Source organism: Monodelphis domestica, chromosome 4 (assembly GCF_027887165.1).
Source record: "Monodelphis domestica isolate mMonDom1 chromosome 4, mMonDom1.pri, whole genome shotgun sequence".
NCBI lineage: Eukaryota > Metazoa > Chordata > Mammalia > Didelphimorphia > Didelphidae > Monodelphis > Monodelphis domestica.
The window spans coordinates 208707067-208720693 of record NC_077230.1 but is presented as its reverse complement, the minus strand read 5'-3'; the positions used below and the strand labels follow the sequence as shown (position 1 = coordinate 208720693).

The following is a 13627-nucleotide window of genomic DNA, read 5'->3' as shown; positions in this document are numbered from 1 at the left end:
ACAAAAATTAACCTTAAGGCACGTTTATCACTATTAGTAGTCCTGATGATCATATTTTAATAAATTACGATTCCCTAAAGCAATTTGTCCACATGCTGAATTGGTATCCTTTGATGGTTCATGATTTTAAAAATTACATTGTCTTTTAGGAAAGCCATTCCCAAAATCAGACACAGTAATTAAGGTAGTTAGGTCAAAATCACTCATCTTCAAGAAAAAGTAAACATATAGCAAAATGTAGATGTTGGGGACATTGCCCTAGTCCTAGTTTTATCCATAACAAACTAACTCCCTAATTAAGTGCACTTGAATTTGAATGGTCTTCGTTTCCTCATATATCGAGGGATTCATACAAAAATCATAGGATATTAGTTTTAGAAAGGACTTGAACCTCAAAAAGGTTTTCTAGTTTTATGACTCTGACTTCAACTTGAAAATATCATAGTCTAAAATTACATAAGGTCATCATACAAGTATAACATACTATTATTTTCTATAAAAGGTCTCAATTCTTCATCAAACAGGTACCATGAAAACAGTACTGAATTCTTAGGTAACAATTTTACCACAAAAAGTGATTTCAGATTCTCCAAAAGAAGTCTACAAGTTAACAATTCTGCTGAAATATAGTTCTAAGTAAACTATAATAGAAAGCTACCCTGAATATAAAATCACAATTCAAATCCTTATTCTTTTCCCCCCACCCCCATCTTCTAAGTATATTCTCTACTAAAAACTGCTAAGCAAATTTCTTTGTAGAAGTAGGCTTTTTCATACTATGATCCTTTAAATTATTCAATTATTAAGTACCCATATTAGAAATAGCTTACTGAAAATTCAGGACACAGTCCAAAGAATCTCACTAAAAACAAATAATGCTGTGATAGTGTAATATAGCAATCAAACATGAAAATTCTACATGCAAGACTCTGATGCACTGAAATAACACCCCCAAATCATTAGCAGTTAAGACTTTTAACAACTGTTTCCATAAAAGTCTCAACCCTAGGGTACTATGTTAGTCTCTCTCTAAAAGGTTTCGTCATCAAACATTAAAGGTAATATCTAGCATGACAAATTTTCTAACCTATTATGTAGGTTACTAGTTCTAATTTTGAGAAATCATTAATACAACTTCTGATCAAGCCTCATTTTAGATAGGGTATTTAATTAAAGACTTATTTTACTGTGAAGTAAGTGATTTTTATGTCACAAAATAGTACATAATAGTTGTGAATAGTCTCACACAGTGGTTTTTTTTTGGTATGATAACTAAGAATAATATGCATATGGCCACATCTATTACAAGGGATCTTTACCCGAGTACAGATGACTAAGTATACATTAAAATATGGAAAAACAAGGCATATTTCAAGTAACTAATCTAAAAATCCCTAAACTGGCTCTTTATAATTTGTAGTAAAGGACACAGCTTATGCTAAAACAATTTCTCATGTAAACAAAACAAAAATATTCTATATCTCATTCTTAGCAATGTACCTAACATGTAGTCATGTGGTACGACCCTTCTAAATTCAGATATACATACAGATTTGCTGACTAAAAAGTTCCAAAGTTAAATGACAGGAGCTTGGTACAAATGGAAATTCAAACTATAACATATACAATTATAAATAAAACTTAATTAAAAATTGTTTACCAAAATAATAAGATAATACTTAAATTATGCACTATAACTACTAGTTCTGGGAGGATAAAAATGAAACAGATGAAATATACTCAACCACAATTATAATTTCAGTTTACAAGACTAGGGAGATTAGGAAACGTATTAACGCACTTTGCCATTAACGGAAAGCACAGACTATTTGTCACATATAAACCACAGACAAAATATACTCTTTCAACTTTAACCCCATCCAAAACTGCTCCTTCTATATAAAATCCAAATGAAACAGAAAATACATATCAGAACATTTCAACCTGAATCTTTTACTATTATATTATAAAGGAACCAAAAGGAAACTCCCTTTTTTTAGATGGTTCCATTAAAAACTCTTGATATTAACATTAGCATATTATTAAAACTCTGTAACACTTCCTAAATACTTACTTTTTAAATATCAAAACCAAAAAATTACCATTTGATTTGAGTTCCCAACTATGGAAAACAGGATTCTTTTTAATAAGCTATAATCACTGAAAATAATGACAGTAAATAAAGAAAAAAGAAATGTCAACATTTTACCTTTATTAAAGAAGTAACAACAATTGCTCCAGCATTCACCATAGGGTTATGAGGCTTATCTATGAAACAGAAAAACACATTATTACTTAAAATGATGGATACTATAAATACAAATCTTTAAAATATATATACATGTTGGGAAAGAGAGTGGGACCTGAGGGGGGGTGGGGGGGGGAAGAAGATGGAGGGGTGGGGAAATTGGGTAGGAGGTAGGACAAATCATATCAGTTTCTTTTTTTCCCTCCTCCCCCATCCCTCTTTCTCCGCTCCTCTCCCCCACCATGGACATTCCCAGCATCCCCTATGAGAGGCATCTTCTCATCATGGTGGACCCGAGAAATAAGCCTCTTCAGGACTACAGTAAGAAGTTGCTAGAGCACAAAGAGACTGACAGATGCCTCAAAGAATTAAGAGAGCAGCTAAAAGAGTATATCAAGCAATATAAAAAGTCTGAAAATGATCTGAAGGTCTTACAAAGTGTTGGGCAGATTGTGGGTGAAATATTCAAACAGTTAACAGAAGAAAAATTCATTGTTAAAGCAACAAATGGACCAAGATATGTTGTGGGTTGTCAGCGTCAGCTTAACAAAAGTAAGCTGCAGCCAGGGACAAGAGTTGCTCTGTATATGACTACACTAACTATTATGAGATACTTGCCAAGAGAAGTTGATCCACTGGTTTACAATATGTTTTCATGAGGACCCTGGGAATGTTTCTTATTCTGAGATTGGAGAGCTATCTGAACAAATCAGAGAATTAAGAAAGGTAATAGAATTACCTCTTACAAACCCTGAGTTATTTCAGTGTGTAGGAATAATACCTCCAAAAGGATGTTTACTATATGGACCACCAGGAACAGGAAAAACACTCTTGGCAAGAGCTATTGCTAGCCAACTGGATTGTAATTTTTTTTTAAGGTTGTATCCAGTTCAATTGTAGACAAGTACATTGGTGAAAGTGCTCATTTGATCAGAGAAATGTTTAATTATGCCATGGATCACCAACCATGCATAGTTTTCATGGATGAAATAGATGCTATCGGTGGCCGTCATTTTTCTGAGGGTACTTCAGCTGATAAGAGAAATTCAGAGGACCCTAATGGAGTTACTGAATCAGATGGATGGATTTGATACTTTACACAGAGTCAAAATGATCATGGCTACAAACAGACCAGACACATTGGATCCTGCTTTGTTGCATCCAGGAAGATTAGATAGTAAAATACATATTGATTTGCCAAATGAACAAGTAAGATTAAACATTTTGAAGATTCATGCAGGTCCTATCACAAAACATGGTGAAATAGATTATGAAGCAATTGTGAAGCTTTCAGATGGCTTCAATAGAGCAGATCTGAGAAATGTTTGCACTGAAGCAGGTATGTTTGCAATTCGTGCTGATAATGATTTTGTAGTGCAGGAAGATTTCATGAAAGCAGTCAGAAAAGTGGCTGATTCTAAGAAGCTGGAATCTAAACTAGATTATAAACCTGTTTAAAGTTATACTTCATGAAAGATATTAGCATAATATAACAATAAAGTTGAGGAAAACAATGTATGTATTGGATATGAGCTCACTGAACATATATTACATATTAAGTAATAATTCATTAGTTCTGTATACAATACTGCCACAAAAGACTATACATTTGTCAGTGTTGCACTTATTGGAGTAAATTAAATGAGATGAATTGGATAAAGTTCTTTAAAATAGTTAATGTCGAACATTGAAATTCAAGCTTTAGGTCTCAGTTTTAAAAGAACATTTCTTAATGACATTTTATATTATTTCACTTGTTTTCTTCATCCCAAAGAGTTGCAAAAAATTTGATTCAATCCTCAAAGAATATATATATATATATATAAATAACACACACACACACACACACACACACACACACACACACACACACACACACACACACTTCCCAGAAAAGTATATTAGTGTTTTTGAGTACATGGTGATCTGAACAAATTAAGTTAATATATATTTCTGAAATTCTTAGGATGTAGGATTTCTTCCCCTTCTCAGTCACCTTGAGTTCCAAACTAAGAGACAAGGCTCTTGGAAGAAATCTTGTGATCTTTCTACTTCCTCACACTGAACCTGTTGCTGTGCAGTCATTTCAATTGTATCAGACTTTTCACGACCCTATCTGGGGTTTTCTTGGCAAAGAAAATGGAGTGATTTGCAATTTCCCTCTCCTATTTTACAGATGAGAAATTGAGGCAAACAGGGTTAAGTAATTTTCCCAGGGTCACAGGTTAAATATCTGAGGCCAGATTTGAAAGCACTAAACACAGGAAAGAAAATATTAATAAGAAAATGTAAACACATCATCATATGAATTTGGATAGTCAGAGAACTTGGTTTGAAATCTCAGCTCTGCCATTTACTACTTCCTCTCAAAGCAATTTAATCTCTGCTAACCTGTTTCCTCATAAAAATCCAAAATTTGAGAACAAAGATCCCAAAGATTCCCTTCTAGATATATCTACAATTACATGATTCTATGCAATACTTATGCTGCTCAGAGTCTCATTTATTTTCGGAACAGGGACAAACCAAGATTGTTTCCCAATCAATGTTAATTCCTAAGAATTACTCATTCATGGGAAGATAACCTAATAGTATTTCCCTCAAGCTCTCTTATTCCTCATCTGACACTATTCCCCATCCCTTCCTTTTAAAAGAAACTCACATTTATATTTTACTTTAAGGTTTACAAAGTACTTTCTTAACAGCCTTGCTGAAGGAACATGATCTCCCCGTTACGGATGAAGAACCTGAAAGCTCTGGGAGGCTTGTCTGACTCAAGGTGTCACAAATCTATTAAGTCTTGGAGATGTTACTCAAGCCAAAATCTTGACTCTTTGTAGTGTGTCATGACACATCTCAACCCTGACAAATTCCACTATAGTGTCAATCAATCAATTGAATGAGACACAAAATAGGTAGAGACTTCATAGACCCAAGCTGGCAAGTAAGACCTCAAAATAAAACTCCTAATCATCAACTGGCATGACATAATGGATAAAAGACTAATTTTAGGATCAGGAAAACTCAGGTTCAAGTTCTACCTCTGACACATACCAATTATTACCATGGGGCAAGTCATTTATCAATCCAGAAAACTTTTTTTTTCTCTTTCTATAAAGTAGAGCATCATTTTATTAAACTGGCATCAAAATGAACAAGTACAGTATTACAAGTCTAGAACAGCAAGGCCATTCTGGGACAGAGGTTAAAATGTCAACTCTCCCAGGTAGTTTACTACAGTGAAAAAAAACCCTTAATAACCTAGGCTTTAAAACTCTCAAAAGGCCATACCCCTTTGCTCCAAATTAGGTCTGAAATCTCAACTTTCCCCCTTATACGTCTGATATTTCCCAAGAATATTCCTAATTCCACTTTAAGGAGAAAATTATCTCATCTCCACTATGCAGCTGGCCAGCAAATCAGGCAAAATGCTAGATAGACTGATATGTTAAGAGGCCTAGAAAATTTTCTTTAAGGAAAAAATTTATAGGAGAGTTACCAACCTGTACTAGGGGCCAAAATCACAAGTCCAGACACATATACCAATATGTTGTGGTGTTTTACGTGTGTTGACTATTGTGCAAATTCATTAATAAAAGTCGTTTCCCACTTCCCAGATAAATTCCACCATTCCCAGTGTGTTAAGCAAATAAAGTAGGAGTTCAATCCAATACTTATAAACTGATCAAATGGCCATGATTTACTATTAACATCTTTTTAAACATTAAATTTTATTAGTATTACTTTTTTTTCCTTTTAACCTTCACCTTTGGTCTTAGAATCAAAACTGTGCATTGGTTCCAAGGCAAAAGAGCAATAAGGGCTAGGCAACAGCAGTAAAGTGACTTGTCCAGGGTCACACAAGTAAAGAGTGTCATAGTTCAAATTTGAACTCTCCCATCTCTAAGCCTGGTTCTCAATCCCCTGACCCACCCAACTGCCTCAAAATCAGCTGCACTACTTTAAAAAAACAAACATGCTTACTCTGTCTTAGTATCAATTCTAGGATAGAAGAGTGGCATGGGCTAGCTAGGCAAATGGGGTTACATGACTGGCCCAGAATCAAACAAGTAGGAAGTGTCTGAGGCCAGACTTGGATCCCTCCCCCCAACTCCAGGCCTGGTGTTCTCTCCCCTGTACCATCTAGCTATCCCTAGTATTATCTCTTAATGAAAGAACTGGCTTGTACTACATAGTGTAGTAGAGCTGGCTTTGGAGTCAGGAAGCCGGGACTCTAAGGCCTGCCTCTGGCACATAGGAGCTAGCACTCTGTGCAAACCACTATATTGCTTCCTTCCTCTCTCCTTCCCTCCCTCCAGATAGTTAAGCATGGCTTTGTTACAATTCTATACAAATATGTGGGTATACAAAGAAAACAGTGGAATCGGCATATGGACACAAGCTGGTGACTCTAGGCTTGACCTCAGAATATCTCCAAAATCCCTTGAATAGTAAGTACCCACTACACCCCCAGTATTAAAACAGTCCAAATGGAAAACAAAAAGGAAATCAAGGTGCACAAGGCAAGTAATTATCAAAATTGTACAAAAATTCTGGTATTGGCTATTTTGGCTTAATGATTAGTTCTGGTATGTGCCTGGTATGTAAGAATTTATTAAAGCATCTGCCCTAAGTGATTAGCAAAGCTCTTATAGGCAGTGATGATAGGCATTAAGAAATAGGAAGTATTTTACATGATGAAAATCTAATTTCTAAAATTAGAGCCTATGAGATTAACAGTATTTAACGATCATTTAGAGTTGGAATGAACTGTTGGGGGAAGTGAAGGTAAAAGGGAGAAGAGGAAACAAACATTTATTAAGCACCCTGTATATGCCAGGTACTGTTCTGAGTGCTTTATAAATATTATCTCATTTGATTCTCAAAACAACTCTAGGAAGTAGGTGCTATTATCATCTCCATTTTAAGAAGAATCTGAAGGCCAAATTAGTCTAACCCCTTCATTTTATAATGAAACTGAGGCTAAAAGAAGGTGACATGCCCAATTTAGAGTTTTCTCTTTTGAGAGTCAGTTCAAAAGAATACTATTTTAAGAGACAGGAGAAGAAACCTAGGTTCAAATGTCATCCATGAAATTTATTAATACTAATCCCTGGGTAAGCCAAATACTCTAGGGCCTCATTTATAAAATAGGTAAAAAAAGCCATGATACTTTGAAATAAAATGAGGTATATGAAGCTGTTTGCAAGCCATAATCAATATAGGAGTATCAATTACAATAATTATTACACCAATTCTTCATTTTAAGGATGAGATGACCTACAAGTATTCTTATTACCTACTCTTCAAATATTGAACAGCATTACAGAAAAAAATTTCAAGTTCCAACTGAATCAAAGGCACTGAAAATATATGTAATTAAGAAATAAAAGTCAATACACATCTCTTAACACCATGATGATGATGATAATGGTGATGCAAACAGCTAACAGTACTTTCAGGTTTAAAGTTTTGCAAAGCACTTTACAAACATCTCATTTTATCCACACGTAACCCTTTGATTATAGGTGCTATTATTTCTATAATTTTACAAATGAAGAAACAGACTGAGTTGTTAACTGGTCTGCCTAATCATAGAGAAGGATTTAAATTCAGCTCTTCCTGACTCCAGGTCAAACCATTAATATTCACTGTACCACCCAAGTGGCCTATACTGAGAGAATCAATCTATTCTGACACTATAGAAAAATAATTATCACTCCCCAAACATGTCATAATATTCAATTAGTACAAACACTGATTTCTACATGAAGTTTTAAGCCACTTAAGTTAAAAAATGATTATCTCAAACTCATTTCAACTAAAATTGCAATTATATGAAAGACCCTATTAAAATGGATGGCAAATCTTGGTCCTTTTTAGGTTTTCTACCTTTAATATAAATTAGAGAGCCATCTCTTCTGATTCTTTTCTTTTGAAAGTCAACAAAGTAAGCTAAATTCTATAAACTAAACTGCATCAGGAATTTTCAGATAAAATGCTAAAGAGAAAAAAACTCAAGGTGATATTTTAAAAATAAATGTAAAAATATTAAGTTTGCATCCTCAAATCCCCCCAAATGTGTTTTTCACTAATAACCAAGATGTTTCTGTTTCAATTTAGAAAAGAAATTAGAGATACTTTAAGAACTCATAAATACATTGAGCATAAGGGCAGCTGGCAGCTCAGTTGATTAAGAGCCAGGTGATCCTAGATTCAAATACAACCTCAGATAATTCCTAGGTGGGTGACACCTGGAAAGTCACTAAACACCTCAATTCTTGGCCCTTAATATTCTTCTATCTTGAAACCAATACATAGTATTGATTCTAAGACAAAAGATGAGAGTTTTAAAAAACTGAGTATAAATATCCCAAATTTTAGAACTGGAAGAAATCTCAGAACATATTCCAATTGGTACCAGACAGTCATTTAGGCTTTATATAAAGATCTCTAGAAATAGCCCATCTCACTTTGGGATAGCTCTAATTGTTATGAAGTTTTTTACTATAAAATCTAAATTTATCACTTTGTAATTTCTACTCATTTCTCCTAATTATGCCTCATAAGGCCAAGAAAACTATTCACCTTTTCATATAAACAGACTTTCAAATAAATACTCAAAACAACAATTTTTCTCCCCTAAACTTGTCTTTCTCCAGACTATCAAGAGTCTATTTCTTTGGCATGATCTCAAGGCCTTTCACCATTCTGGCTGCCCTGTCCTAAATGCTCCCAGTTTATCAAATGTTTCTACATTATGGCATCCAGAATGAAACATGAAATCACAAAATCCCTGTCACAAAATCTGACAGAGAACACAGTGAACAATTATTCTTCTATCCTAAATACTTTATATCTTCTAAAACAACCTACGGTTCAGTATGCTGACATATTCAACTTGTAGTCACCCACTAAAAATTCAGATCTTTCTTAGATGAACTGCCATCTAATATCCTACTCCAACTTTATTCATGTGAAGCTGATTTTTAAAGTATAAGAATACGTATAGGCTAGGGGAAGTAGGACTAGACAACAGATCATCTGATGAAAAACTTGAGGTTTTAGTGATTTTAGCTCAATATTAAGAAAGTCTTATCTTAAAATGATCCAAAGTTTCACTGTATCCTCATTACATCAAGTCTTTAAGGTATAATGGCTTTCCTTTTTAAGAGGAATTACCTACTTTTTTATTTACCCACCTTTCTAGGTAGGTAATGACTACCTGGAATTAAGACAGGAAAATGAAATTTCTTGTCTTTTGTTATCTGGTTCTTACCATCTTCATTCAGGAAGAGTTTGTTGAATCTTAAACCACTGGGCTCTTTTCCAACATATCGATGCACATATTCTGTTCCAAGGTCATTTACAGCAATGGCATATTTCAAGGGCTTTACACAGGACTGAAGACAAAAGGGTACTTTGGTATCTCCAATAGAATGCCTTTTTAAAAACAGATTTTAAAAAAGAATTAATAGCAATCAATAAAAAAATGCAAATGCATAATTATGACATTTTAATGTATTTATTCTGATTATAAAATATCATGATTTTCCTTTGTAAAAATTATGAATCTTAAGGAATAAATATAAGAAACAGGTTGTTTTAAGAGGTATTACATATTGGCAACATATAATGCACCCAAGAAAGGGAAGCCTGATTCACAAATGGATATTATATAGATAGAGCAAAATTGAGTTTGGAGAGACTTTTGAAGTCACTGAAGTAATGGCTAAGCAACTTCTCAAGAATTATAAAGCTCTGTTTAGTTTTTAAGAGCAACCCATCTGAACTACAACTTTCAACTCTGTCCACTGATTTCTTTTCCATCTCAATGAAAGGAAATTGTATCAGACAATTCTAGAGTTTGCACTAAGTATACCAGAGGTGACCACACCACTAGCTGTATCTATCTTTATGCATTTCACATGAGAAAAAGTAGTAGGAATATGTTTAGGCTATGAAACTAGGAAGTTTATGAAATAGAGAGTAAATGCTAGAGTAAAAAACTGATCATTTTTCTAGGAGCAGTTTTTTAACTACAACAAAAAATACATATTAATGATAAATTTTATTCCAAACTTTATTTATTTATTTTATTCAATTATCAACTTGGGGGAGGGGGAACCCCATAAAGTCACAAAGACTTGAAAGAAAAAGAAGGCTGCATTTGTATAGAGCCTCAATTTTAAGAATTTGTTAATAAGTTTTGTTTTTTCAGTCTTAAATTTCTGTATGTATCCTTTCTCCTACTTACTTCCCTAAGAAATCATTTCATGTAACAATGTTTATAGAAAAGAAAAAAATCAGGAAAAATTATATTAAAAAAACTGATAATAAAAGCAATGCTTCACATGCATGGATTCACTGCCTCTACAAAGGAATGGCAAAGTGAGCAGAATAAGTACGTATTCTTTTAGACTAAGCCTGCTCTTTGCATTTTTGCAATGTTCATTTTCAATTGTTCTATAGTGATTTATATTGCTGTTGTCGTAGTTGTGTATAGTGTTTTCTTGACTCTGCTTACTTCACTTTGCAACAGTTAATTGCTTTTCTGTATTTATATTTGTTGTTTCTTAATTAAAGCACAGTAATATTACATTAATGTTCCACAATTTATTTACCCATTCTACAGTTGATGGGTATCTATCAGTTTCCAGTTCTTTGCTACCACAAAAAAAAAAATGCTGCTATTAAAAAAATTGGCATTATTTGGAAAATTTTCAAAGATCTCTCCTTGGAGTACATGTTTAGCAGTGAAAAAGATCTGGACATTTTTTGTACAGATTTAAACTGCATTCCAAAATGACTATATCAATTCACATCTCCACCAACAATGCCCTTGAAAGGCAGAAGTAGAGGCAAAGTGGTTTCATTTTGTTCCCAAAAGCCAACAATGAAATTTCATTTCATGAGATATTTACAGTGTTCAACATGTTATAAGCAAAAAGATCAATCATAAAAATAACTATGATTTCTGTGCCAACTTCTATTGTAGAAAATAAAGACAAATAACCCTAGGAAGAACTTGACAAGATCATCCAAACAAGTCTAAAGATACAAAAAGTAGAAACTTTCCATTTAAAGGTGGGCACAGGGAATGATAATAAAAAGTAGAGAATTTGCCTCATGACTGAAAATTGGAGGCCAAAGGCTTACAACCTACTCAGAAGCTTCTTGCTTATATCTCAATTAACAAAAGTCTTTATTGAGCACCAACAAGAGAAGCGCCATGCAAGATGCAAAATCGAAATAGTCCTTATCCTCAAGAAGTTGCCTTCTATCAGGGGAGAGAACATGTAAATAGGGTACTATCAATACATTTTTAAAAAGCATTCACGAAGTGCAAGCTAAACAGTCCTGCCCTCAAGGATCTTATTTTCTGATGAAAGAAATAACACATACAATAGGATGTGGCTAAGTTACGGGGATGTTAGGTAAGACCTTAGGAGAGCAAACAGATCAACACACTCCGTTCAGGTACAATGGTTGAACTGATTGGATATAGTGGATGATATATCACCAAGGGGAAAATTATCCAAGACTAGTTGTGTGAGCCTTAAAACACTATCACATGTATTAGATCTACTCTTAAGATTTTAAAAAGTCCTCTATAACAAAAAACAACCCTTCCAACAAAAGTAGAGATACAGGTCAATGTTTAATAAGAGAAACTGATTTGTAAGCAGTATGTTATGCCAACACATTTGGCTCTAAACGACTGTGCAGAGAACATAATTTTCTGTGTGTATTCACTGAAGCTCATTATACATAAAATTGTTCATTATCCAAGAAGGCAAAATAGGAGACTAAAAACAACTGCTAGTCAGTGAATAAACCATTAGAAAAAAATAGAATCTTGGGGGGCAGCTGGGTGGTCAGTGGATTGAGAGCCAGGTCTAGAGATGAGAGGTCCTGGGTTCAAATCTGAACTCAAGACACTTACCAGCTGTATGACCCTGGGCAAGTCACTTACCCCCACTGCCTAGCCCTACACAGTATTGATTCTAAGGTGGAAAGTAAGGGTTTAAAAAAATAGCATTTTTTTCATAAAGCAACGGTGTCATATTTTTAAAATAAAGTGCTATTTTCTTAGGTTCACACCAAAACTCAATACAAAGAACCTCCAGATGAGGCTTGGTTTTAATAACTTGAATTCCCAAAGGAAGTTTCCTCAAAATGTATGAAATCCTCAGTTCTTTCAATAGTGAATATAGCATTCACAATATAAACCCATGCAAACATTAGTTTCATTAATATTATGATTTATAGTATTCTCCAAACTCTATGTAAAACCTTCAACAAAGTCTGAGTAACACAATTTAAATACACACACATACATTACATATATTATAAACACACAGTGGGTATATTTTAAAATACATGGTTTTTTTTTTAAGAAAATGAAACACATAAGTCAACATAAGATATAGTTAATGCTTCAATTTACATTTTTTACTAAGGAAACAAGATATTTCCTGTTCATAGGGCAGAAACCTTTTTCTTTTATCTGATATCATACCATTAAAGTCACAGAAAATCTAGTTTTTGAGTACTTTTTCAAAAATGAACTACTTATCACTGAGATTTCTTTCATTTTTTCTCAAAAGCCATTGAAAGAAATAATACTTATGATAATATGCCCAAGTAATTAGTTTTTAAAAGAAACTTTCAGAGAAAATGAAAACATGTCAACACCAAGGTAAAAATGTTAACATGTATAAAGACTACATAAAATATTTATTTTCATTCATATAAAAACAAAAAATTAGAATGATCAGAATGTATACATATACAGAAATAGAAAAGATTTCCTTTTAAAAGCAAATTAAAACATATAGTCCCCAAGCTATATATATGTAAATACCTAATAAAGAAATGTGACTACTTTTTTTTGTTTACGAAGCAGGTCACTGGTAACAAAACTAGTAGGATTAATTTTTTACATTTTTAAAATGTCAAAGAGCAAACATATACTGGTGACCACATAACACATTGGTGACCAAAATTGATCACAATTTTGAGAATTCAAACAGCATTTGTCCTTTTTTCCATTTAAACATCAGCATACTTTTAAAGTATTTTATATCAAATCAAGTGCTTCTTTACACTAAGATTTTCTGAAGTTAACACTTACCACTCAAATATCAAACTGAATTTCTGCCACTTCACATTGCATCAAAGCATAAATTTAAAAAAATTTTTGATATATTTCAGATATTTACAAAGAAAATTTTTTTAAGTAAACTCACCTCTGTCCATCCACAGTACATACCGACACTCCCCACAAATCTGGGCTAAATTTGGCCAGTTGAGGGATGTAATCAGCAACCTAATAAATTAATACATTGACAAGAAATGAGAAGTTTGGAAAGATCC

General features: G+C 33.4%; 1 protein-coding gene and 1 pseudogene across 5 annotated transcripts in view; one reads left to right on the top strand and one right to left on the bottom strand.

Moving 5' to 3' along the window:
• GLS (glutaminase) overlaps positions 1-13627 on the bottom strand; it is an 88939-nt gene that overhangs the window by 48157 nt on the left and 27155 nt on the right. For all 5 annotated transcript variants that reach the window (XM_056794130.1, XM_016433750.2, XM_056794131.1 and 2 more), the window contains exons 5-7: positions 13501-13580; positions 9528-9691; positions 2210-2268 (exon numbers count right to left, since the gene is read on the bottom strand). In XM_056794130.1, coding sequence (XP_056650108.1) covers positions 2210-2268; positions 9528-9691; positions 13501-13580 — 303 coding nt within the window. The remainder of the gene's footprint in view (positions 1-2209; positions 2269-9527; positions 9692-13500; positions 13581-13627) is intronic.
• On the top strand, positions 2491-3780 carry LOC100021621 (26S proteasome regulatory subunit 10B-like; annotated as a pseudogene).